Here is a 27,164-nt window from a genome sequence, read left to right as displayed (position 1 = left end):
GCCGCAGGCATTACTGCGGAGGGTCCGCTGGTCCCGCGGCTCCGGTGGACCTCCCGCAGACACGCCTGCAGCAGCTCCACCAGAGCCGCGGGACCATCGGACCCTCCGCAGGAACACCTGTGGCAGAGAAAAAGAAATCTTCAAAAGCTCATCCTGCTTACACAACTCAATAACAGCCTCTTTGGGACAGGGAAAGAGAAGAAACGGTGGACTGCAAAAGGGAGATGTGCCCCCTAACCAAAGCCCCTCTATGGACTTGAGAGGTGTCCCTGTTTCCCTACTCTCTCTCTTCAGGGAGCCCAGGAGAATGAAAGAGACCCTGGGACTGGTAGGAAGACCTGAGTAGCAAAAGAGGAAGGAATTTTCCCACACACATGCCCTTCAGCAAGACCCAGCGAAGAATAGGACAAGACAGGGGAAGTAGACAAATGGTCCTTCAGAGGGCCCAACCTAGAGCAAGGAACAGCCTGGCCAGGAAGGGGAAGGAACCACTCCCTCCACTGGCTCCTCTATGGACAAGGGGTAGATTCAGTTTTCAGCTGATAGAAGAACAAGTTGGTAATATTGTTTTAAAAGGGACACAAACAACTGGAAAAATTACTTCCATCTGAAAATTTTGAACCTACTGTTACAAATAACCTTACCAGAACAGACAAGAACTAGGAAAAAAACAAAACAAAACGGTTCTCTCTTTGCCTCCCTCCTGTTTTCCATAGCACCTGTCAGTATAGTATGCAAGTAGTTTTTCAGTTTGCATACTTTTGCCCCCAAAATCATGAATTGTCTTAAAAATAATGAGATTTGATTTAAATAATAAATGTTTGATTCTTTTTATTTGCCTTCTTGTTTCTAAGCCTTTAGGATACACTTGGATCAGGTTTCTGAGCTTTCCTCTGCAACCATAAGGGATAGAAACATTTTTTTTTAAAAGATCAGTTTCTCATACAATCTCTTGATTCCAGCAGCTGTGACTTTAGGAAAGATATCAAATATTGCAAGACTCACGATAAAATCATGAAAGTTGGCAACACTGAAATCAACACACAAGTAAATGGATCTATGTTGTTTTACAGCATGCAAGGATCTAGCCCTATTGTTTTATAGGAAAGTGAATTCAGTCAAGAAGGAGGGAACTGGAATTGCTATGGATTTGCACAATGTATGATCAAAACATGGCTCAAAGACTACTAGCTACAGCAAAATTTTCCAAGCTCTTACAGCTTTAGTGCAATCCTTCATAAAAAAAAATTGAAAATCCAAAAGATAAAAAAAAATCTGTATTCTAAAATGCAAAATATTTCAGGAAATTTAGTAGCCTTCATAGCCTTCAAAACAAAATATCTTTTTACCATTTAGTTCACTTTTCAAAACTATAGAATAAAAAGCGGGGGGTTTGATTGACTGCCAAGTTGTCCAACAGAATACAAACGGCTTCCTTCCTTCTGCCTCTTTTTTTACTAAAATCTCAGATTCCAAGATTCACAAATCTCTTAAAATGATGTCTCTATCTATAGAACTGAATTTTCTCCCCATGCATATATACATTTTCACCTGGAGATTTGTGTTACATTCAGAGCACCCATACCACAAAACGTGGACCAGTTGTTCCTGAATCTAAAGCATAATTACATATTTCAAGGACGGACAATAAATTTTGCATAAGCACTTTTTTGGGGGGAGGGGGATTAGTAAACAGAGCTTTAAATTGTAAAATTATCACACAAAAACTGTAAAAAATCCATATTTCTAAGACACAATGAATAAAATACTTTAAGAAGCAGTATTCAACATAGAATCTTGTGCAAAACAAGATAGGGGGCTCTTAAAACTTTGGTTTCCTTGCCATACAAATACATTCAAATCTAGATTATATAACTCAATAGTGGCATTTATTCATCTAGGTAAATATGTACTCATGTCAAACCTAAAATAACATCTTGAGCAGTGATGGCATTTAATGAATAAATACTAAATCCAACAATTATCTGTCTAGAGCCCATCACCGGGAAGAATTAGAGTCTGACATGACAATACCCATCAGTTAATACAACCTATTGTTTAATAGTCCTCCTTCAAGGTTCCTTTCTCATGTTCTCCATTTTGTTATTGGGTATCATGATGAAAAACACAACCTGTAAGAATGTAGGGTGAATGACACGGATGGTTACATTAATGTTTCACAGTGAGCTGCCTTATCACTCTCCTTGCCACACAAGATAATAATGTGTATTTTGATGTGTCTATATTTTTTGTAATTTTTGGACAGCTGGGAATTGTTCAGCTGATATTATATTAGCATTTTTCATTGACTTCCTTTGGCAAATGCTGTAATTTATAACATGTTAAGCATTCCTGGAATGTACCGTCTTTTTTCGCCTACAAACATGTTATGTGAAGATTTATTGTAAGATCAAACTTCTCTTGCTTACCTTCTATCGAACTTTTGCTCACCGTCTAATCTAAACCTAAAATCAGCTTTGTGGTTTACAGAACCTAGTAAAAGCAAAATCAAAGATGTTAAATTAAGACACCCATGCACTTAAGGGTGTCCTCCTGCCCCAAGAGTTACATCTAGCTCTATAATCCTCATAACACTGATGTAACGAACTTGCTCCTAGTCAGGCAGAGATGTCGTACACTGTAGAGGCAATAGTCCCAACCTCCAAGAAAAGGGCAAAAAGTTATAATTAGTCTTCAGCACCATTCCAAAGGCTAATTAACAGATTAACACTGATTTTAGCTAGAAAGAAATCTGTCCTAACTATATGCTGTGCCCCACAGTACTCTATACTCTGCCTGGGGGAAATAATAGACTTGTTTTATAAAAACAAATAATAGTTTAGATCACAAGGAAACTTCATATTCTGAGCCACTTCTTTGGGAAACTAAGAATTCATTTGGCACATGACAACAGTTGGAACAACAGGAGACGGACCACCCTGTCTTCTGTACCTTAAGGATAACAGCTTCCATTTTTTTAAACTCTCCTCTTTTTCCCAGGCAGGAGTGCAGCAGCCCCAGAAATAGCTGAGGAACATATTCAGTAAACTGTGACCTCACCTCCCTACCGATTTTCAGATTCTGAAATTGAGGCTGTGATACTCCATGTAGCCCCAACCCCAGAAATGAATCAAAAGAGCCACTGCCCATGAGCTAAACAGCAATAAAACAGTCTCCCAAAGCTTCATTCTTTCTGCCTGTTATCCTCACCAGTCCTCCACAATGGCACTATTGTTACAACTGGACAAAGGACTGTTCAATGGCTCCTTGTTTCTTCCCTTCCCTATAGCAATAAGACTACCAATCTCTCAGGATTCCATTTTGAATTATTCTAAAGCAAAACTATGTCACCATCACTTCACAATATGGCTTACCTCAGCCCCCTGGAAAGCTGAGCATTCTTGCCACTCTAGGTATTCAGCACATTACTAGTTCACCAGTCCTGCCAATCGGGCAGACCACCCCCCCCCCATCAATACAAATTAAAGACACGATATAAACATCAGAAACATCAGCCAATGTCAGTCTGGTACAGTCAGTCACCTCCTACAGTACCAATCTTTATATAGATCAACTCTACATCAACAGACAACAAACTTTAAACTTTCCATGTATTTATCACCAATTAATCGCCTCACTTGGTTTGCATCAAGAAATTTGGTTTATTGACCCTGCAGGTCCAGTACTAGCTCATCTGGTTTGCTGACCTACTGTATAGACCACAGACTCAGGCCCAGAGACAACAAATCTGGAAACAAAATAGAAGGTAAAGCTTAATTGAAAGAAAAAATGCTTTGAGCACATCTTCTTTATATGTGAAATCCAGGCACAAGACTATTTCAAGCATCTTATTAATTTACAGATCTCCAGATACCAAAAGATTTCCAACTGACCTGACAGAAATGCAGGCAAAATGATCATTAAATTCAGAAGACTCATCATAGTGAGATATTTCAATATCCATGCAAACTATGCCTCAGATGCAACAGCATTAAGCTTCCCATCTGAACCCTCCATGTAAGATTTGTCATGGGTAGTCTCCAGAACCAGACCTACTGCCTGTACTGTGGACAAATATCCTCAACCTGGATGTAGATATAAGAAATGTAAGAACTTCCTGGTCAGATAACTTTTTCCTTCAGATGAAAATAACTGTTTCCCCATCACAAGGCAAGAAGAAACAAGCACCGTGAATCAACTCTTGCCAACTTCCAAAAAATGTACTTATACAAAAAAAAACCTTATCCAACTAAGTGGCCAACAAGTGGAAGAAACAGAGAGCACTACCAGTCCCTGACCACTAAGATAGACACTACAGCACTGAAGTGCCCCATCCAACTCTACCACATAGACGCATATCTTTGGGATGAAAACTCAGTAAGGAACAACGCTAGAGTCAATGACAAACAATCTAAGTCATAAGGAACATCTTTAAATGCTACTGCTGTGAATCAGGCAAAATGTTCCTACTACTCTTTAATCCTGTACTTTATAGGCAAAGTCACACCCTACAAAAAACTTTTCTTTTCTGTAAATTCAAAGTGGTTAAACAGCCACCTGTGCTGTCTTAATTTTGTTGAATCTATCTGTACACTGAACAATTGTGACTACACTTGAACTGTCATTATGGGTGCTAGGAGCCAAATTCTGAAGTGGGGCAAAAATGATATCACTCCACTGACCGTAATGAATCTTTGCCCACCTAACTAGGTCTCATTATGTAACCTTGATGTCCAGCATGGCACATCTCAGTTCTCCCATCAGAGCTAGTACTGAAGAGCTGTCCTACTAGCATGGACAGTGTCATCAGCTACTGCAGTAAATGTGTACTTGGTACACACTTGAGACTTCTGTCAAACTGGTGATCAAAATGGGTGTCTCACTGGTGTGGGAAAAGAGTCAACTGAGTTCAAGTTCTACTTTTACAATCTGACCTTGGTCAGGACACTGAACACTATATGCTTGGATAGGAGTATATTGTCTTCTGGGGTTGTCTTCAGTCTCTAACATGGTGAGGACACTGTTTACAGCAGGTGCCATTAAAACTAGATATCTGACTCCTAAAGTAGTTACATTTATTAAATTTGAGTTATGTCCCATTATAGGCATAGGGAATATAGCAAGTACCACATAAGGGTATGTGTAGTGCAATAAGTGTCCATTTTTAATTGAACGGTGCAAAAAATGTCTTACACACTATTTGACGTATTCTTGTGTGCTTCTAAAAAGCTACACTAATAAGACATGTTGTATCTAAGGCATAATCTTTTTTATAATATATACTCTGAAAAAAAAGAAACCTGCTACATTTAAAATAAACTATAAACATCCATTTTAGTTTAATGTTCTTAATTCAAATTTACTGGAAACACAATATGATAGTGTTAAACTTCCAAGGGAGTAAGAAAAAATGCTTTGAAGAATCTGTTAAAATGAAAAGATTAGAAAGTCAAAGTTTTTTCACTTTGTTATATTGTTTTGTTAATGACAGACACAAATCCAGACTGTTTATCATAGCAATTTTAAACAGTTTTTATATTAAGTAGTCATAAATATTCATCCGCAAATGTTGATGCATTCACTCAACATTACATATTTACACAATACTGACTTTATAAGAATATATATATGTTTTACATTTATTTACTTACCAACAGTATCACATGGTTCATCTTTATGTACGCAGAAATCCTTCCTACAATTGGGCGAGGGAGAAAAAAGAAAAATTTTAAGCAAGCCATACTGTTAGATCAGTAATGATTGTGTGACCCATTTGCACATATTTTGTATGGCTCAGTGAATAACTATAAGGCTCCATTATCTCAAAAAGGAGCATAGTGAAGAAAATGCTGGGATTAACGAGAACACTTTAATATTAGTTTATCCACAGAGAAGATTTAGGGTTAATCAGGTGACAAAAATGTACAGTAACTCCTCACTTAAAGTCGTCCCAGTTAACGTTGTTTCATTGTTACATTGCTAATCAATTAGGGAACATGCTCGTTTAAAAATGTGCAATGCTCCCTTCTAACGTCGTTTGGCAGCCGCCTGCTTTGTCCACTGCTTGCAGGAAGAGCAGCACATTGCAGCCAGCTGGTGGGTGCTTGGAACCAGGATGGACTGGCAGCCCCCCATCAGCTCCCCGCTCCCCTAAGTTCCCTGTGTTGTAGTCGCCCAGCAGGCTATCAATAGGCGGCAGTTCAGCTGTCCCTTCACCCACTGCCATGTGCTGCTCCTGCCCTCTGCCTTGGAGCTGCTCCCAGAAACTCCCGCTTGCTGTGCAGGGGGCGACTAATGTCAGGGTGACCCCCTCCCCCCACTCCTGCACACCCTTTACCCCTTCTCCATATAGAGCAGGGAGGGGACACAGACTGAGAGAGACAGAGAGAGCTTGGGGCAGCAGCCGCTGTCTCAACTTCCTGATCCATTTAAAAAGACAATGCACTTAAGAGTGGGTCATCTTACTTAAAGGGGCAGTGTGCATCTCTCTCTCTCTCCCCCACACACAAGATGTGTATCTGTCTCTGACTGCTATGCTGTCTCCCTTCCCTCATGTTCGTGTACCTTGTGAGAGAGGCTACATCAACAACATGTTAACCCTTGAGGGTTCAGCTGAGTGCTAGTTCATCATTTGGCAGCAAGGCATTCCCTGGGAAATATCTCTCCCTATTCCACCCTCTAACTTCACCACCTCAACCAAGCTTCACAATCATCATAGCTGTGAACAGTATTAAACTGTTTGTTTAAAACTTATACTGTGTGTGTATCTACACAATATACAGTTTTTTGTCCGGTGAAAAAAAATTCCCTAGAAGCTAACCCCACCATTTACATTAATTCTTATGGGAAAATTGGATTAGCTTAACATCATTTTGTTTAAAGTCACATTTTTCAGGAACATAACTACAATGTTGAGTGAGGAGTTACTGTACCTCACATTTAAACTACATAGATCATAACTCTTGGTTGTTTCACAATTCTCTGATCTCTTGAAATGTACTTCTAGTCAGTGGAGCCAGCTTTACCAAACTCTAATTCTCTTATTTTCCCTTTTAAGGAAAAAATATCAGTAATGCTTAAGATTACAAACCAAAGCAATATGTTTTATCAATGTCAAAAGCATTAAATTATTGATGGTATTTGTGCCTTTTTAAGAGAATAAAATTGTTAAAATGAAGCATAATCTGAGGGCCGCCCAGAAGACTCAGGAGGCTTGGGGTAAAGCAATTTCGGGGGCCCTTTCCATAAAAAAAATGCAATACTATACAATACTATATTCTCATTATGGGGGCCCCTGCAAGGCCCGGTGTAAAATTGTCCCACTTGCTCCTCGCCCCCACGGGCGGCCCTGGGAAAAATAAACCTTCTGCATCTCAGCATAAACCCAGTTTTGAGAACCTTTACAAGGTATCACTGGTTCTCAGCATCAGCTAAAAGGCACTAAAGCTCATTAAAAGGGTTGGACAAATATTTCTCGTGGGGGCCACTGTGGAGCCCGGGGCAAATTGCCCCACTTGCCCCCTCCTCTGGGCGGCCCTGATAATCTGAACATATGCTGGAAAAGATGCCAGTGCCAGTGCATCTTGTTCTAAAATAATAGAAAGCTTGCAGTTCAAGTCTTGTGTAGCTTCCCTGTAGTAAGGCTGACATAGCTGGCTACTACATATCAGTGTTTATTTGTGCCAATTCAGACAAGCTTTTACTCTCATGTTGATAAACTAGTCTGACACTATCACATCTATTTTACTTGTTCTTAAAGAGAAATGGCTAAAAAAATGGACAAACATATCCAATGGCAGAGTGTGGCATCTTATTAATAAGATATTAGTATTTACAGGTAGGTTGATGAAAGGGACATTGATTTTAAAGCTAACTGATGCCAACTGATGTTTTTAAAGGAAATTTAGACAAGAGGGGAACATTTCAAAATGAAATATGAGTGCTGAATTAGGTATGAAATAAAGTGAAAATATTTTTGTACTCAAGGGAAATCCTACAGATTGCTTTTAATTTAATTTACATATATACACACACACACACACACACACACACACACACACACACACACACACACACACACACACACACAGAGTTGCATGTGTTATACCATGGGTAATACTCCTTTATACTTTTGAATGGACTGCTTAGGCCAGAGATGCCTCATATTATTTTAATACTCATTATGGTGTAGGTATATATTGCCATACCAATACGAGTTGGGTAACTCTTGAACTACTCAGTGAACAATTCTGCATAGTGCATGTGCAGCATACCTGATTCCAACTGCAATTCAGGATACTAAATAGTTTCTGTGAATGACCCTATAGACATAATCCCTATATCCTCACATTCCAACAGAATGTTTTATCTTTCATTATTATGCAAAAGCCCTAAGTTTGCAACTGAGTGTGGCAATCAAGCTGTATTGTCTTCCATTGTACATTTCTACAATATAATGTTAGTTTATTATGAAAGTCCACCACGTAATCCATTAGGCAAACAGAATTTTTTTCCTACTATTACCACACAACCTATCTAAATATCTTTTCAATGATCAGATAGTTGCTAGTGCATACAAGAGTATTTTTTGGTACTTGGGATGACAGAGGAAGACAACAGAGCTACAACATTTTTACGAAAGCACCTACTGTAAACTAAGCGCAGGGGAATGGTCCTGCTTTGAGCAGGGGGTTGGATTAGATGATCTCCTGAGGTCCCTTCCAACCCTAATATTCTATGATTCTATGTAATAGTACTGGATTAAAAAAACCCCAAAAATACCCACTTTAAAATACAAATTTTTTATAGTGAAGACCACTCTCATATAGGTGATTTGGGTGCAAGAGCAGCCTTGAGAGACTAGCTGCACAGGCTGGTGAACTTCAGACACTTGATCAAAGCAATACCACTAGGGAAAGACAGCAGTAAACGAACGGCTTTGAGTTCTCCACTCATTTTCTCCTGGATAATTTAGGAATAGATAAGCAAAAAATAGAAGAGAAAAACACAAAGGAATACAGACTCCCCAGCATAATCTAGGAACCCATTTAGATGAACCTTGGGTTTGGAGCTAAAAATGGTGAAGAGAAAACTAATCAGATACAGGGATTCTTTTATTTTTTCTAACCTGCAATAGATCATATTAATGCACTGGGTTGTAATATAATTCTTTGTCTTATGCTATGTCACTCAAGGGACCTATTGCACTGTTAAGCAACATGGCAAAACCATAAGAAATATAGTACCTATGTTCAATCTTGTGTGCATGTGTATCAATAGTCTGAGGACCTAAGCACCTATTCCCTTGCTACCACCATACTTCCTTTCCAATCATTACTACTAATTGGTGTTGCAAGCAGGAAAAAAGGGAGAATAGATCCTTGAATGTAACAGACAGACAATTACAAAAATTTTTATTTGCCAATGTATAAGAGTCTTTTGTTTATTGTATAAATTTATTTTCACATATGAACAGTGATTCTTTTCCCTTTCTGTCTGAACTATTCATCACTATGGGAGTTTGGGGAAATACATCTGTTATGTCCTGGAAATATGGAAATAAATAGCTCTTGGGTCCTACCTAAAATTGAAAAAAATGTAATACATCCTTTAATTTTCAAGAATGAGGATGCATTATATTTGAGAATAGGTCCCTTGGTTAAGTTTTATGATGCTCTAGATATACCTATAAATGACTCATTCGGCAGTTGTTTTCTGATTCCTGGAGAATACTTTTACAAAGAATGTATCTATCTGTGTTCTCCATATGTGTGTTGTCATCACTGAAACATGTTTACTTGTATAGAATATGTAAGGATTCCCCCGCCCTCATTTGTTACATGCCAGCATGCTCAAGCACAAAAAACAAGAGATGACATGATCCCTATGCCAAATATCTTATGGTATAAATAAATCATACAAAATGCACTGGGAGGTCCAGAGAAAGGTACAATCTTTAATATGATTTGCTTGCTTTTCTTTCTCTCTCCTTCCTTAGATATAATACATCAGAGGGATAGTGTCTGCATATATAAGATGTGCACAAAAAATTTGGGGGGCATATTACAAATAAATAAAAATAAAATGCTCATATTGATAGGGGGAAAAAAAATACCTGAGCTGCAAAAATTACTCTGTAATAAAGTTCAACAAAATGATCACTAATTGACCAAGTTTATCAAATAGCAAGTCTATTTTTAAAATCCACTTAAAAACAATTGTGACATTAAAAAAACATTCAGAGATATTATTAAATAAGCAGAATTTCACTATTAACTTTTTAAAGCGTCACCCCACAATTATCTAAGTCAGGCCTGCACAACATACGGCCCGCGGGGGGATTCTAAAACCCGCACACACGGCGCTCTGCGGGCAGCCCAGAGCCCTTAGAATCCCGGCCGTGGCAGGAAATCAAAGGGCTATGTGCTGCCCGCAGCGGCGGGGAGCCCAGAGCCCTTTAAATCCCAGCCGCGGCCGGGAGTCAAAGGGCTCTGGGCTGCCTACAGAGATTCCTAGCCGCGGCTGGGATTTAAAGGGCTCAGGGCTTCCCGTGGCTGCGGGTAGCCCAGAGCCCTTTGAATCCCAGCCCATGGCCGCTGATTGCCCCCTCCACGGACTCCTGCCCCAACTGCCCCCCAGGCCACCCATCTCCTATCTAACGCCGCTAGTCCTTGTCCCCTGATACTCCTCTCCCGGGACCCCTGCCCCTAACGGCCTCCCAGGACCCCACTGCCTATATAAATGCCGCTGCTCCTTGTCCCCTGATTGCCCCCACCCGAAACCCCTGCCCCTAACTGCCCCTTGGGACCCCAGCCCCTATCTAAGCCTCCCTTCTCCTTGTCCCCTACTGCCCCCTCCTGAGACCCCAGCCAACTTTCCCCCAGGACCCCATCCCCTACCTGTCCCCTGATAAACCCCTGTGACTCCCATGCCTATCCAACTGCTGCCTGTCCCCTGACTGCCCCCCGGAACCCCCTACCTCTTCTCCAATCCCCAGCCCCCTTACCGTGCCACTTAGACCAGCGTGTCCAGCTCCATGCAGCTCCAGACACGTTGCTGCCATGCTCCCCCGTGGAGCCCACAGTGCCCCACCCCCCTGCAGCACCTGCTTTCCAGATTTGAACACCTCAAAATTCAGGCGTGCTCAAGCTCAGTTTGGGCAGCTGTTACTTCATTTCTTCCAAATCAAATATACTGATCCACTGTAACTTGCTGTAGAAAAAGTAGGATAAAATTGAGCAAGAAATGCTTATTAGGACTGGAATTGCTATTTTCAACAGCCATTGCCTTTTTGTTTGTTTTAAAAGGAAGACAGTGATATTGCATCGGCAAATTCCCCATAGAAAGAAAGAGTGGAACAAAAGAATAATAAAGGCACCTCAACTTTTCCTCATTTATGGAGGACTGTCTTATAATATGCATCCAGATATCCTCCAATCACAGAAGCTGAAAATTGTTCCACTTTACTGCAGCGCTGCAACCATATGGGAACCAATCCTCTCTGTGTTTTGTGCACATCCAAAATTCCTGCTGAATGACCCGCCCTGGGAGCGTTACCAGTGACGTAGGGCTGGGGCAGCAGGAGGTGGGGGGGGTGCACTGGTGGGGGGAAGCCCAGGGCTGGGGCAGCAGCAGGGTTGGGGGAGGGCACTGGTGGGGAGGAAAGGCGGAAGCCCAGAGCTGGGGTAGCAGGGGGTGTGCGTTGGTGGGGGAGAGCCCAGCACTGAGGCAGCAGGGGAGTACAGGGGGGAACCCAGGGCTGGGACGGGGGGCAGCCAAATTTTTTTTTGCCTGGGGCAGCAAAAAATCTAGAGCCGGCCCTGCTGGGTTCCCCCAGCCGCCGGAGCCCCGGGCCCTTTAGTTTGACCCTGAGGGCTCCCAACCACCTCTTCACTTCCCCACCCCCAACCTTCCTTTTTTGGCCCACAGATGTTTTGGTGCGGCGGCACTGGGGAAGGAGGGTTTGTTTCCGCAGGGCTGGGCGGCCCCAGGGTGGGGTGTTTCTGCAGGGCCGGGAGATTTCAGCCCTCAGCTGTTTTCTTTGGAGTAATGTGGCCCTCGCCGCTTTACGAGTTGTGTAGGCCTGATCTAAGTAAATAAATCACCTCATGTGAAGTTTATCACTCAAGACTCTAATCCTAGAGAAATATCATGCCCCAAGGAAGGGGAGATTTAATGTGCATGTTTTGCCTTTTAAAAATTCAGTTTTTATAATTTAAACACCACCACTTCATTCTTCAACTTACACTCCCACTTGATTTCATATCTGATAATGATGATATGTTTTGCCTAATTTAAAGAGCAACCAAACATTTAAAGACTGGAAACTACAATAAAGTCCCACACAAGTCTCTTCTCCTATCTGTACCAAGCATGCAACTTCCATTAATGCTAATGATCATTTAGCATGTGTATGGAGGGAAGAATGGTCTCTTGTTCAAGTGGGAGTACAGTGGAACTTTTATGAGATTTATGACAGATTTTCAAGCTTAAATAAGGTGACTAATGGGAGAAAAGAAACTTAGGCAGGAGCAGGCAACTACTAGTCTGTCAAATTAATACATTATACTTAACTTGTAAACTTTTAAACCCATTAAATATAGCATTATAGAAGGTCCTTGGGGCAATGCAAAGATTAAATATCCCATTTCCAAAATTAAAGCCTCCCATTATACTGGAATCTTTTGTTTTAAAAAAATATACATATAAAACACCAGCAGTTTGATACATAGCAGGGATGTATAGAAGAGGATGGGGAATGGCAGCAGAGGAAAAATGTATAAAAACCCCTCAAATCTAATCTCCATAGTTTTGTGCCAAGCTGCCATTTTTAGATGTATTGAACTTTTGTTCTGTAAGCAGACTTGTCGACCAAAGTGCAGTTAGCATGTCTAAATTCAAACTGGTTTACAGTTTCCTAACAAAATTTACACAAGAAAAATAATAATCTTAATCAGTCTATCAAACCTTTGAATCATCTCTTATTTTCAATTCTCCTAACTTCTAATGTTTCAAGCTATGCAAAACTGTAAAAACATACATTGGGCTGGGTTCTTTATGAAAGGTACCCTAGTGCCACTACTAATTCTTTTTGTCCATGTTGACTTCAGGTATTAGGACCTATGGGACAATTGTCCAAGCAAAATGTTTTCACAAATCACATGGTCCTTTTTAGCGACAATTACGATTAATAGACCCCTCATGGCAAATATTTTCATTATACTAGCAAATGCCACTATTTTGGATCTTTGTGGATGACTAGTGACAAGGTTTCCTTTTGAAAAATCACACCAACACAGGCTGTTGAACCACATGACACTTTCTAAGCATACTGTCCACTTCACTTATTTTAACGTGAACTGAAGGTCCATTCCAGAGGATATCAATTGCATTGGAGTAAACAAACAACTCATTTACTGTAGTTTGGGAGATTTACTGCAGGTCTATGAGCCTTCTGAATGATTTCTTCTGTTGGTAGAGCCAGAAGGCAAGAGCCTATGCACTTATAGACAGTGCCATGTCACCTCTTCCCTCCTGGTGTGTGGCTTAAGGTAGAACACAGGTAAGTGGATACTTTGGTTGATTTGAAAGTCGATCACTACTTTGGGGATGAACTTTAGGTACAGTCTCTAATACCTTATCCATTCAGAAATCATATTTGGTCATCAATGAAAGACAGTTTGAAACTGGAGATCAAGGAGTCTGACATCTTCCTCCAAAGAGTTCTATTCTCTTAGCCTCCTCATGAGGTGTAGACATGGCTTGTCTCTGCCTACTGTGCTGCATCACCACTAGTGAGTTGGAGGTAGGTAAGAATCGAGTATTCTGATCCTTTCACTTCATTTCAGCCCGTTATGATGCTGGTGGAACTGTGATAGTCATCTGCCAAAATGACAAGTTTGACAATGGCTTCATTTATAGTGAGCACCATTTCACTTGGTTTCGAGCTGTGCAGGATGTCCAGTTGTCTGTGAGGGGTTTTCAGGATCTTCTCCAGGGAAATTTGTAGCACATCTGCTATCCTTTTAAAGAAGTCCTGAAAGAACTTAGGTTCATCTGGATATGACAGGAAGCTGGAATCCCAGCCTTGTCCAAAGAGAAGGAGAAGGTCACCAGCATTCTGGCTGGTCTTCTCCTCTTGGATGCTTTTGTGGAAACTCTTGGGGAGGCTGTGGTAGCTGTTCCTCCTCCTTGGGACATGTACACCTCTGAGGTTCCCCTGCTCAATGGTCAAGTACTTTGTGTGGAACTTCCCCCTTGGCATGGGGACCCAGGGTGATGGGTATTAGCACATATAAAGGGAATACTAGGACACCCTGGCCACTTCCTACTCCCTGATTGGGTTCGATCCCCACTCCACAGATGAGAGTCCCCATATCCTCCTCCTGACTCCAATAACTCTGAGCCCAACTCCAACAGAGGAGCTCTCAGTACCAGACTCTACTCATCAGCCATACTGGTGACAATTTAGTTCTACCCTGGCTTGAAGATGAGAACTGTGAGGGGTACCAAGGGGAGATGTCCTGGTACTAGCACTGGGAATGTAGAGAATATCAATGATTCTGGTTAAGAAGCATGATTAGGTTGCCCAGCTGAGAAATGGACTGGAAACAATTTTAATTTCTGTAACTTGGATCATTGGTGCTGTGCTGATTCAGATACAGTTGGTGGTGGCGCCAAAGTACCACCCAGTACTAGAAAGTGATGAAGTCCCATTCCAATCCCTCCTGGAACCAGACAGTCCTGTTCTAGAGCAGGTGGTATCTTCTGGCTTGGTACAGGATGGGAGACTTTTGCCTCTTGTTAGTGGAATTGGATGAGGAACTTTCCCTTGTATCCTTATGGGGAGTGCTTGTCTCTCCCTTCCCTGTTTGCTTTGGCTTACCTAAGTCTCTGGTGCCAATGAGGGGGTAGGCATGGAGGTGGGAGGGAAGGACTGCGGAATCAGCCAGAGCAGCACTATAAGAGATGCTCCTATTTTCTTCAATCTGACATATTTTATGGGGGGTTCTCCTCGGTCAGAATCTGTCCCTGCACTCATGGACCTCTCCATGAGGAATCTTCAAACTCCAAACTCCTTTGACTGTTTTGTCCTTCTCAGGAATGACCTGTAGAGTGACAGGACATGGATTTCCACCAGGCAGTACAAACAGGTATTGTGATCATCTGTTACCAGGAAAGGTTTCAGTAAGCTGACTATTCTTGAAGCCTGGGATTCTTGGCATGTTCTCCCTGCCTACCAATAGAGGAACTAGGGATGGGTTGGTACTGCAATCATCCCCTACGCAAGGGGGGAGGTCCCAAAATTTAGGGAAACATGCCCCAACAATCTTCCTAACTAACTAGACTAAAACAACTTAGACTAACTTTTTTAAAGAACTATTTACAGGAAAACTAAAGCTCCATCTTAGACCACGAACTGTAAGAAGGAACTAAATAAAGTTCAGCAGCCCCCTTTATGCTGTCGGTGCGGAGCATGAAAAGAGATCATGCACAGATCAAATTGACTTCGGTAGGAAAAAGTTCTCTGGTCCTGGTGCTTGGGACATATGCATAACCTGAAGCACACTACACAGGAAGAAGCACTCAAAGAAGAAATATAAAATCATTGCAGTTAAAATTTGCAGATGACACAAAAGTTGGTGGAGTGGTAAATAATGGTGGGGAGAAATCAATTATACAGACTGATCTGGATCACTTTGTAAGATGGATTCTTTCAAACATCATCCATTTTAATACAGTCAAATGCAAGATCATACATTTAGAAACAACATATACAGGTCATACAAACTGGTAGACCATATCCTGAAATGTAGTCACACAGAAAAGGATTTAGCAGTAATGGAAGATAACCAACTGAACATGAGCTCCCCATGCGATGTTATAGCTAAGAGCAGGGCAGGCACTTCCATTAGGTGACCCTAGGCGGTCACCAGGATTCGGGGGGCAGCATTTTGTGCGCTCCACACGGGGCGCACGGGAGCTTCCGGTTCTGCTCCCGTTGCGCTGCCGAAGGACTTTCTGCCAATGTGCCGTGGAAAACAGCGGCAGGCAATTGAGCAGCTCAATGACTGCCGCTGTCTCCTGTGGCATTTCGGCGGAGGGTCCCTCTTCGGCGGCGTGATGGGAGTGGAACCGGAAGCTCCCGCATGCCCCGTGGGGAGCGCACAAAATGCCGCCCCCCGAATTCTGCCTAGGGCGCCAGAAACTCTGGCGCCGCTCCTGGCTAAGAGGGTAAACACCACACTTGTATATATAAGCAGGGAAATAGCATCACCTCTTTTGTGAGATATTAATGGAATAATGTATCGTGGTTAGGAGTCCGAAGTTCAAAAAGGATACTGAAAAATTGGAAATGGTTCAAACGGTTTCCAATATCTGGAAAACATGCCTTTAGTGAGATGCTTAAGAAACTCAATCTATATAGTTTATCCAAGAGAAGGCTAATAGGTGATTTGATCACAGTCTACACATACTTCCATAGTGACGAGATTTTTGATAGTGCACAGTTCTTTCATCTAGCAGAAAAAGGCATAACAATATAGTGGTTGAAAGCTGAAGCTAGACAGACTAAAAATAAGGAACAATTCTGAACACTGAATGTAATTAACCACTGAAGCAACTTCTTCAGTAATGCAGTGGATTCTCCACAACAGTCACATAATCACATCTCGATGTCTTTCTAAAAGATATTCTACAGCTCAAACAAAATTCATCAGCTTGATGCAGAAATTACTAACAGAGGTTCTATGCAGAGCTGTGCAAAAATGGATTGTTTGGTTTGCTGTTGGTTTCAAAAGTTTGAAAACAGAATTTGGCTTGGGTCAAACTGAAACCAAAATTTTTCAGGATTTTCAGTAAATTGAAAGATCAAAAATTTCATTTTGGGTCAAATAAAATGTTACTTTTTAACATTTCCAAAATCAGGATCAATCTGCCAAAACTACAAAATTCACAAATGTTTCTTTAAACCAAAATCTGCATTTTTCAGTTCAAAAAAACCTTTCATCCAAAAAATTTCACCCAGCTCTAGTTCTGTTTTATGCAAAAGGTCAGACTAGATGATCATAACTGTCCTTTCTTGCCTTAAAATCTATGAATCTATAAATCTGATGTATGTACTATGAGGGAAAAAAAATTTCCACGTCAGTACATTAATATGTGATGGGTCAGTAGCAGTGGGAGAATATTCTAAGCAGAATATGTATAGCTGGTATAGCCCAGCCCACTCCCTTCATTCCAGAGAAAACACGAATTCTAATCCTGGCCTTAGTGCATACTCTTCTGTGTAAATTTTGGTAAGTAATTGGACCACACTGCTTTAGTTTCCCTATAATGTGGAAACAGTAATACTTGCCTACCGACTGCATGCTGTAAATGTTGTGAGGATTAATGTTTTGAAAGAATGATTTTGTATCAATTATTTATTTTTTATAAAAAGTTGCCATTTCTTTTACATGAATTAAATGTCACTTATTATTATTCCACTTAATTAGAAGTTCTATCCAATATAACTTAAGGTGAAATCTTTTTAGATATTGAAGGCAAATACGAATACTTTTCTAATCAAAGTCAGTTGCAAAGGAAAACTCCAGTTTCTTTTTTAAAGGATGTCTGCTGAACAGTAAGCTAAACAAAGGGCAGGTTGGTATATGGATCATTGGCTCTCTTCATCTACAAATTCAGTTTCTGCTTATATCATAAACAGGGCCAGCCCACAACATTTTGGCACCTGAGGCGGGGAGCTCAAATGATGCCCCCATGTTCCCTCGCTTGGGCCAAAACTTTGAAAGGTCTCAGTTCTGCCTTCTTCCTGTTCTACTCCTCTCATGGTACTGCCCTGCTACCTACCCCAATACAGGAGAACTAACAACTTAAATGCCTTGTTCAAAAATTTTAAGACTTAACTTTCAAACACCTGAACAGCAAATGTAACTTTTCTTGTCTGCATAGTAAACACTGGCATTTTTATCTGTTTGAATAATCAAAGTGGTGCTTTCTGTTGCTTCTTGGTTGCAAAGATTTGAACTGCTTCCTGAAGATCCACAGTCTGGGCCAGCTCATGCTCTATTGAGATAGTTGCAAGGCCAACCAGCCTCTCCTGTGTTACTGCGGAGTGTAGATGTGTTTTTACTAACTTCAGTTTGCAGAAGCTGCGTTCTCCACTGGCAACTGTTACAGGAAGTGTTAGAACAGAGCAAGTGCAGAGCAACAAAAAGCATTTGGAAAGAGGGTGGTCATCTTGTTTGTGCACATATATTCCAGAACAGCCTTTGGAGTTGATTCTGCTGAAATGTATCTTGAAAGGGCTTTCAGTTCATCACCTAAATCACTCACATCAGTATCGTGCATGTCATCATGAGTCAACACTGTCTCTAGTGCCCTGCATTGCTGTTGTAGGTCTTCTCCAGGTATAGTGAGGAGTTTTGGAATATCATACAACATCCCAAATATACTGCTGTGTTCCTTGAGCTGCACGAAACATTCAACTGACTGTATTGCACAATCTAGCACCTGGTTAAAGAATTCAACTTTGATTTGTTGTTTGGGGTCTCTTATGGGATTATCCCCTGCCTCATAATCAAAATGTCATCTTCTTCGGTGACTCTTGTATTCTTGAATGGGTAGGAAAATAGCATCAGTGTGAAGTTCCTCTGCCAACTTCTGTGAACTCATCAGAACATTTTGAAATCCCTCACCTGACCAGTAAGACTGTAGGTATGACTTTGCCTTGTCCAGTTGTTCCATTGCTCCAGATATATCAAGGTTAACATCTGGGAGTCTTTTGCTTACATTTATTTCAAACAGTATGTCATGCCACAACACTAAGCCACACAGAAATTTGAAGTTATATATGTTTCTAGTGATTCCATTTCCCTCTGACACAGTTCTCCCACGAACAGTTCCTGTCATAGCATTAGCCTCCATAATGGCAACTATGGCATCATCTATCTTCCCAATTTGGTGTCTGATAGGCTTTAACGTCTCCACTCGACTTTCCCATAATGTGGCACTCAGTGATTTCAGTGTCAGAGAGGATGTTCCCAGATGTTGCTTCAAAATTTGCCATCAATGAGTTGATGCAGACAAAAATACACACGTGCTTTGAATTACGTTAAAACATTCAGCAATCTCACTAGAAGCTGATGCTGCATCACTGACCACCAAGTTCAATGAATGAGAACTGCATGGGACAAAAAAAAAATAATCAAGGGTTTAACTCTCGGATCCGTGTCTGCACTCCTCTGTTCTTTCCTCTCATGTTGGCACCATTATGTAGCCCTGACCTCTCATGTCAGCTATCGCAATTCCCGTATCTTCCTGCTTTTTAAGAAGCATATTTGTCATACCAGCTCCTGTAGTGTCATCAATGTCAATAAATTCTAGAAAATGTTCTCTGAGAGTCACTATTGCAGGACATTTTCACTGGGTTCTGTTGTCGTTACAAAATGTACCATGAAAGTCATTTGTTCCGTATGGTTGATGTCAGGTGTGCAGTCCAGAACAACAGAGTAATATCTTGCTGACTTCAGATCTGCCACAATCTTCTGTTTGACTTTTGTTGCCAATAACTGTATGATCTCATTTTGAATTGTTTTTCCAACGTAGTGGTGTGCGTACATTTTTCGGGTGATTACTCTTCTTAGATGCTCCTGGAGTACAGCATCAGACTCAGCCATCAGCTCCACAATTTTAAGGAAGTGTCCATTGTTTGGAACATAATGCTGATCTGAAGTGCCACGCAGTGCTAGGTTTTGGGTAGCAAGCATTTTCACAATGGCAATGAGCCTTTTCAGAACATTTTGCCAGTAAAGAGACTCTGATGCAAACTTTTCTGGTGCTGATCATCTATGGTGGCCTTTAACTTTAGTCTCATCTCAAGCTCTTTCCACCTGTGGAATGCTCTTTGGTGATTTCCTGCCGTCTCATGGTATGCCAGATTTTTCGAGTCCTTTGTTCCTGTAGAACCCAATGTGGCTGGAACATTAGACTGGAAGAGTTTGCAACAAAAACACTATGCAATATTCTGAGTTTTTAAGTACATAAGCCATGGCCTCTCCACTTTGTCACGGCTGGGGATTTATTTCATGCCAGTAATGTGTTGGATGGAAACTTCTATTTCCATTGTTTTTGGGGAACATGAAGTTTCACTTGTTGTGGCCCATGCAGCACAAGGAAGTCCTTCAGGCTACTGCTCAAGTGGGTCTACAGTCCTGGACCATTGACTTAAGGAACTAAACTCAGCAGCAGCTGTTTCTTGCGCCTCCACCACACTCTTCTCTGATCTACACTTCTTCAGGAATGTGCATGGTTACATCCATTTGAGATGGAGATACGGATGCTGCAGTAGCTGCCAGGTCACCTGCACTCTGACTAACTGGGAGATCAGGCATATCCTCACCACTCACATCCTCACTGGGGCCAGAAGGCTCACCGTGAACATGTGTGTCTATGTATGTCAGGAGAGCTCCTTCCTGCCGAGATAGAAAAGCTTCCTTTGCTTTATTTCTTTTTCTGAATGCTGCCCCAGAGGGGCATTTTCTTCTTTCACTCATGATTGATGTTCTGTGCCAGTTATAGTGGCTCTCAACACTCCTTTGAAGGGGACAAATAAGCAGGGCCTGAGTGAGTGGAGATATCAGTGTCTTAAGGGCCTAACTGGCTCCTACTACTTCAGTTGACTGCTTCTTCTCCTCAAGTGGTTCAGGGAAGCAGCAGAAAACAGGAAGCTCTCTGAGAAGCTGGTGTTAATCAGTCCAGACTAGAGAGGTACATAAGAGGCTCCTCCTCCTCTCTCTCCCTGCAGCTCCTGCTGTTTTCTGTAATTCTCTCTCACCTTTTCTCCTGCCTGCCTGTTATGTCTCTTGTGTCCTCCTTCCTCCAGCACAGCACTCCACCATCTCTGTGCATCTAGAGCAGAGAGAATACATATGTACCAGCAGCAGACACAATTTTCTACACTCTGGGTCCTAGTGGCACCCCGCACAGTCTGGCACCTGAGGCGATCACCTCAGTTCGCCTCATGGTAAGGCCAGCCCTGGTCATAAAAACAAATGAAGCGAACAATATTCGTAGGCAACAGTACTTTTTTTTATTTAACAGTTTTTCTGTCTCTGTGTATACAGAAGCTGTTCTAACGCATGTTCACACACATCAAAGTACATTGTGCTGCACTACAGCAAGCTGTGCATTGAACCAGCAGCTAAATGTGGTACATCATTTGTATGATATGTTAGGGATGTTATCTCCACTTTTGGAAGGTACTTGAGAGGTACTCAGATACCTCAGTGTTGGGGTCACATAAAATTCAAGGCGTACAGATAGTAACTGTGGATCCCCTGGGTGTTCTTCTGTCCTGCCTTCAATTCCACCTTCTATGCCAGCTTATGCTGGGCAAGGAGGGAGACATGATGATAATGCCCCCTAAACAGCCACTGTCCCTGGGTTCTCTCAGTACAGCTGCACTGCAAGACTTAAATAACATGGTGGACCTTGTTGCATCAATGTGAGTTTTCTTCAAAGAGAAAAATATTTCTCTATATAAAAATCTTTAAAGTAATAAGTGTTAATTAAGTGCACATCAGATTGTTTTAACAAGAGTGACCTTAAAGCAATTTCTCTCTTAATTCCTAACCTCTCCTTATTATAAAGCCCCATTCTCATCTAATTTTTTTTTAAATCCCCCTTTCATCAAACTTGTTCTCTCTCTTCTTTCCTTCTACGGCACCTTACATTAAACATGTAATTGTTTCATCAGAATAAGCTTACCACCAGGAAAATAAAACCAGACAAAAATCATGCACTCAAGTAGGACTATTCTAAATTAAAGGAAACTAATCCATTTGACAACACATCTATTGTGAACACTACAGCCTATTTTGCCAGTGTAGAAGATAAAAGTGTGGTAGAAAAGTTTGGTATATGGTTTCATACAGAAACCTGTGTCATGGAAAAAAGCTAGATTGACTGATTGTTGAGTCAAAGAATCTAGAAACCATGAAAAGTGAGGCATACACATTTTTGTGAAACATATAAATCCATTACAAAGTCTCACTAGAAATCTGATGCCTAGTATTTATTTTTAATTCCTTTTGTGTCTCAGAATACACAGAGTTCATTGACCTGCGAAGAGCATTATGTCTCCATTCCAAAACTCTGTTCTGCTGCTCCATTTTCATGCTACAGAAAGGAAAGGGCTAACTTTTAAAAGGCCTTCTACAGAAAGGGTTAAATAAGCTAAAATACTTGGTTTCTACTTAAAGAATATCGAGTAAACAGTTGGTGTTCATCTGTCTAAATATTATTTCTTTCAGTAAAGCAGGTCTACTGTCCAAGGCTGTTTGTAAGTTATGACAAGGGAGCCTGTTCTGCGTTTGTAAAACAGAATTAAACTCTTTGAACTAGCCACACATGGGGTTAACAATACCATAAACCTTGACGATGTGCAGAGGGAGTCTGGATTAGCAAAACATTCCCACAGTCAGCAAGCTGTGCTGGTATGATCTATTAAAAGATAAAGCAGTCCTGAGATGAGAGGTAGTATGGTCCAATGACTAGTACTGGTAGAATGGAACTCAGGAGATTTAGGCTCTAATTCTTGGCTCAGACACTGACCAACTGTATGACCTCATATGAGTAACTTTGCCTCTTTATGCCTCAGCTTCCTCAAAGGGATAATGATATTTACCCTTCTACAAAAAACACTTTGTAATTCACAGGTAAGCTTTTGCTGCCATAAACATGAAGGAGTTGAGGGCCCAGGGGTAAGGTCCATATTGAGGGGAGGAGTTAGTCCAGTGAAAGTTTATGTTTCAAAGTGACTTGGGCTGTGTAGCATAGGCAGACTGATCTCCAGAAGTTCTCCCCAGTTCCCACTGGAAACATTAATACTGCTGGTTGCCTCCAAGAATATGATAGGGAAGAGAGGTCTGTCAGAGGCCACTGGGGCTGTCCAACATGTTCCTTTTAAAGCTATCATAAAGTTGCTAATTAACTCTTGAAGCATTTGCAGCAAGCTTTGCTCTTCAGCCCTGCTCTCTAGTTCTGTTTGTCAGCCCTGCTACCAACTGCTGTGCTTCCCTATTTATCTATGCCTGTCAACTCTCCATGCCCCCTCCCCATTCATACTTCCCCATTACTCATGCCTTCCCTTCATCATCTAGTCCCATGCCCTGCCAACACCCTCACAGTTGTTAAATCCTGGGTTTGAGTCTCAGTCTGATAGGTTTCCTTAGATCTGTCAGATTGCGGATGCCTTCTGATGAGTTTTTGGAAGCTTCTGAGATGTAGTCTTATTAGTATTACTGTAGTAATAGGAACCCCAATCAAGCAGCATTGTGTTAGGCAATGTACAAACATTTAACAATGAAAACAGTCCCTGAGCTAGAGAACTAATCTAAATGGCCCACTAAACAAGGGTGGGGATACGTTTGGAGGATGAGTTAATATGGAGAAGTTTGGATGAGAGTAGTATGTAGCTAAGCTACAAGGGTCGGGTCTCTGGCAGCTTTGGCTTCAATTTCTCCCACTTTCCCAGCTCTCTCCATGACCTCTTTTTACTAGTAGAATGCAGTAGATTCTGCTTATGAGCAACCTCTCAGTTCCTAGCAAAAAGTTGCTATTTTCCAGCTGTTGCCAGTAAGCAGAAGGCACCGTTTTCAGGAGCATGCATAGAAATAGGAGAATGGAACAACAATACACTGCAAAGTGAAATTGTTAACTTTCAGTTCAATGCAATGCGCTAAAAAAAACCCCAACCAAACATGACACACAAATGGATACACTGTATAGTATACCACAGTGTACGAGGAGACTTTGGCAAACCAGTAAAGTGCCTGAAACCACTATGGCTTATTTTTAAAGACAGCCTAGTCAGCAAGCTGTTAAAAGCAAGTCTCAGCTTGACCAAGGCAGGAAGGGAGGGGGGTTTAGGGTGCCACTGAAAGGGCAGCTTGACCCAGCGTCATTCCTGATAAGAATGGAGTTAAAATTGCTGATACATGAGTTTTTGAAGAGTATGATGTGCCCCAGGAATGTCTATTGAGGTCTCAAGGCTGCAAGTTCTGGAAAAACCCACACCTGGTTAATCAATAATCAGAAGGAACTTCTTGCTTGAAACTGCTTACTTAACAAGGTTTCTTTAATTACTAATATATAAATAAGGGGAAAAAGCTTGAGATAGGTAGGACTCGTTTCGGGACTGGCCTCTCCCTCTGGATGCATCTTCTGTTCCCCAGCGGCAGACGGGCTGCCACTGTATCACTCGAAAGCCACACTCAGCTTTGGTAATTATCAAGGGTTGGGGGTGTTTTACTAACTTGTTGTGGATGTGTGTAAGTGCTTGAGACTAAGTAAAGTTTAGCTCTAAGTGAAAGCACTCGTGTTGTCCTGTTTGTGCCAGCCATCTATCAGACGGACGGCCGTGTCTCCCCTGATTTATTTCCTGACACCTCCTCGCACAGAGTAAAGTTACCAAGAGCTTTGGGTTGAAAGAACCCCGGGTAACAACAGGACTTAAAGCAAATTATGAATTTTCATTTGTTGTATGTTGCCAAGAGTACAGTAGCACACAATTCTATAAAATAAAAGCTTTTTAAAAGCACCAAAGGAAAAAAAAGTTGTTCTAAAAACATTTGTCCAACACCCAATTTTTTTTTTTTTTTTTTTTTTTACTGTTTTCCATCTCCCCCTGTAAAGCTTTTTCATTTTGCAAGCAGCTTCGCAATTGTTCTCACAGTTCTATCCCACAGTTCTGGGATATCCTGTGGAAAATGTCCACAAGCAAAGGCTCTTTGAGTTTGTTGTCCTAATGCACTATCCTCTTGTGGGTCAAGAGTAGCCTGCGGGTGCTTTTCAGAAGTTCTGTGTCAGTGAGCACACCTTCCACCTGCAAATGATTGTCAAACTCAACAACGACCTCAAATTCCTCTGCTTTTAGGTTTTCAGGAACTGAAACATCAGCCAGCACATTGGTGTCCACCAGGCCAGCATTTTTTGCTGTTGATGCAAACCCCCTCTTTTTGAAGGAGTTTCCAAAAGTCTTCTGGAGATAGTGGCCCATGACTCCCCAGCAAGATCATGTGCATCAGAGTTGTTGTTTAACAACATCCACTGTTCATAAGTGTGAGTCAGCATGAAGAGAGGTTTAAGACAAGCACAGTAGTGAACTTTGGAGTTTTTGGTGACACCTATGTCCATCGACTGCGTGACTGAGGTTATGTTAGGAGGCAAGAATTTAAACAATGTGTGATAGCTCTAGATTAACTGAATGAGCTGGATAATTGTCAATCAGCTGGCACACATAGCAGTCTGATAGACACAGCTCCCTGTTCCAGATCTGTAGCCACTCTTTAAACAACAAACTGGTTATCCAGGCATTTGCTGAGCTTCTGTAGATCCTGAGCAGCTCTGAGTGGTCCTTCAGGAAATGAGGGCACTTGCTCTTTCTGATCATCACAAGAGTCTGTTTCTCTGTCTCATCCAGGTTTGCACAACACGGCAATGTGATATGGTCCATGTCTTTTTTCCCCTCCTGCAAATCTTCCTTTCAGCATGCCAAGACTTCTTTTGGGATAGCCCTGGTAGAATAAAGCAGTCTTATCAGCACTGAGGATGTCAAATGGCTGGAACTCCTCTAGAATATTGGTAAGGTGTCCACCCTCCATTTAGTAGTTGTCAGAAAGTCAGCATCCTGTTTTTAGTCTTCCTCTTTTGATGAGCGATGTGCCAGGCCTTCCACAAACTGAAGGGATGAACTACTTCCCCTACTCTGCCTCCAGCGGACTCACTTTCTGTTTCAGCATTGCCCCAGAATGTTGAATACCTTGGCCAAGCTTATGCTGGAACCAGAGCCACAGAGCTTCACCAGCCTCTGTTTGCTTTCCATTGCATTGATGCTTGTACTCCTAAGCTCAAGTGTCAATGGAATGGAACAACACTGTTGTGTTCCCATGCTTCCATAAAATGAATTAAATGAAATAAGTGATTTTGAGATACCAAACTTCTTGGCTACTCGCACTTGCTTAGCACCAAGCTCAAGTAGGGCATTCAGAATCCAAACTTTATTGGCAAGAGATATGTCATTTCAAAATCATGGAACACAGCAGAGGTGCTCAACTGTGCATGGCCACAGCCAGGAAATTGATTATATGTAGGACCTCTCCCTCCAAAAAAAGTTACTAAAAAGCAGCATGCCTTTTGCCGATATCCAAATTCCATTAACATCCATATTAATGGGATGGGATTGTTTGCAATTAACAGCAATTCTGATAACAGGCAACTTCCTGTTAAGTGTAATCTACTGAAATTAGGATAAGATGTGCAAGGTCAGGGAGTGGGGAAACCTGTAGCCAAAGCTATCAGAGTTGCTCCTGTAGCTTCAGAAAAGGGAAATGGATTAAGGATATCTGAGCAGTGATGTTGCTAAATTTCCACGAAACAAGTTGCTAAGTGTATCTGTCTCTGTTTGCCGATACCCTGTTAAAAAGTTTATCACAGTGACCAAATTAGCTTGTAGATATTAAATCCTTTTCATTTCTTAATTGCCTTACATTATGTATGTGACTGTGTTCAGTTAACCTTGAGATCAAAGATGTGACATACTGCAGGAAACTAGTAATATTATCTACATCAGTGGTGGGTGGCCGCAGGTTGCCCACCACTGATCTACATTGTCTTCAGCTTATCTATCTCTGTTATAATGTATGACTGGCAGCTGCCTTATGTTAATTGGTGTAATTGGATTATCTGTGTATGCACAGTAAATAGAATGTTAACTTCAAAGTGATGGGAGAGTGTGTGCTCAGCAAAAAAGAATCCTCAGTCACATGCTGTGCACAAAACACTTAACAGTGCTTCAACTTCAAAAGTGAAACATCGGGCCTGATCCAGCATCTGTAGTCTGCTGAACTTTAAACAGGGAAAGTTTAAGCGACGGGACTGAGATCTTCCAAGTAGTTACTTGGAAAACCCCAGCAAATACATGGAAAGACTCCATCAGACTTTACATCTAAGCTGCCTTTGGATTCTGACCTGTTGGGATAATTCCTAGGAGACTTTTACAAGCCAACAGATATAATATCACTGCTATGATCCTGAGCTATGAACACTGAACATTATTTGTATGTCTATGATTCCTTAACCATTCAATAACTCTTCTTTTCTTT

General features: G+C 41.4%; 1 protein-coding gene across 3 annotated transcripts in view; it reads right to left on the bottom strand.

Moving 5' to 3' along the window:
- ADAMTS19 (ADAM metallopeptidase with thrombospondin type 1 motif 19) overlaps positions 1-27,164 on the bottom strand; it is a 352,203-nt gene that overhangs the window by 155,404 nt on the left and 169,635 nt on the right. For all 3 annotated transcript variants that reach the window (XM_050945615.1, XM_050945613.1, XM_050945614.1), the window contains exon 7: positions 5,652-5,695. In XM_050945615.1, coding sequence (XP_050801572.1) covers positions 5,652-5,695 — 44 coding nt within the window. The remainder of the gene's footprint in view (positions 1-5,651; positions 5,696-27,164) is intronic.

The sequence above is a fragment of the Gopherus flavomarginatus genome, chromosome 3 (genome assembly GCF_025201925.1).
Source record: "Gopherus flavomarginatus isolate rGopFla2 chromosome 3, rGopFla2.mat.asm, whole genome shotgun sequence".
NCBI lineage: Eukaryota > Metazoa > Chordata > Testudines > Testudinidae > Gopherus > Gopherus flavomarginatus.
Note: the sequence above shows the minus strand (reverse complement) of the source record. Positions and strands in the feature narration are given on the sequence as shown.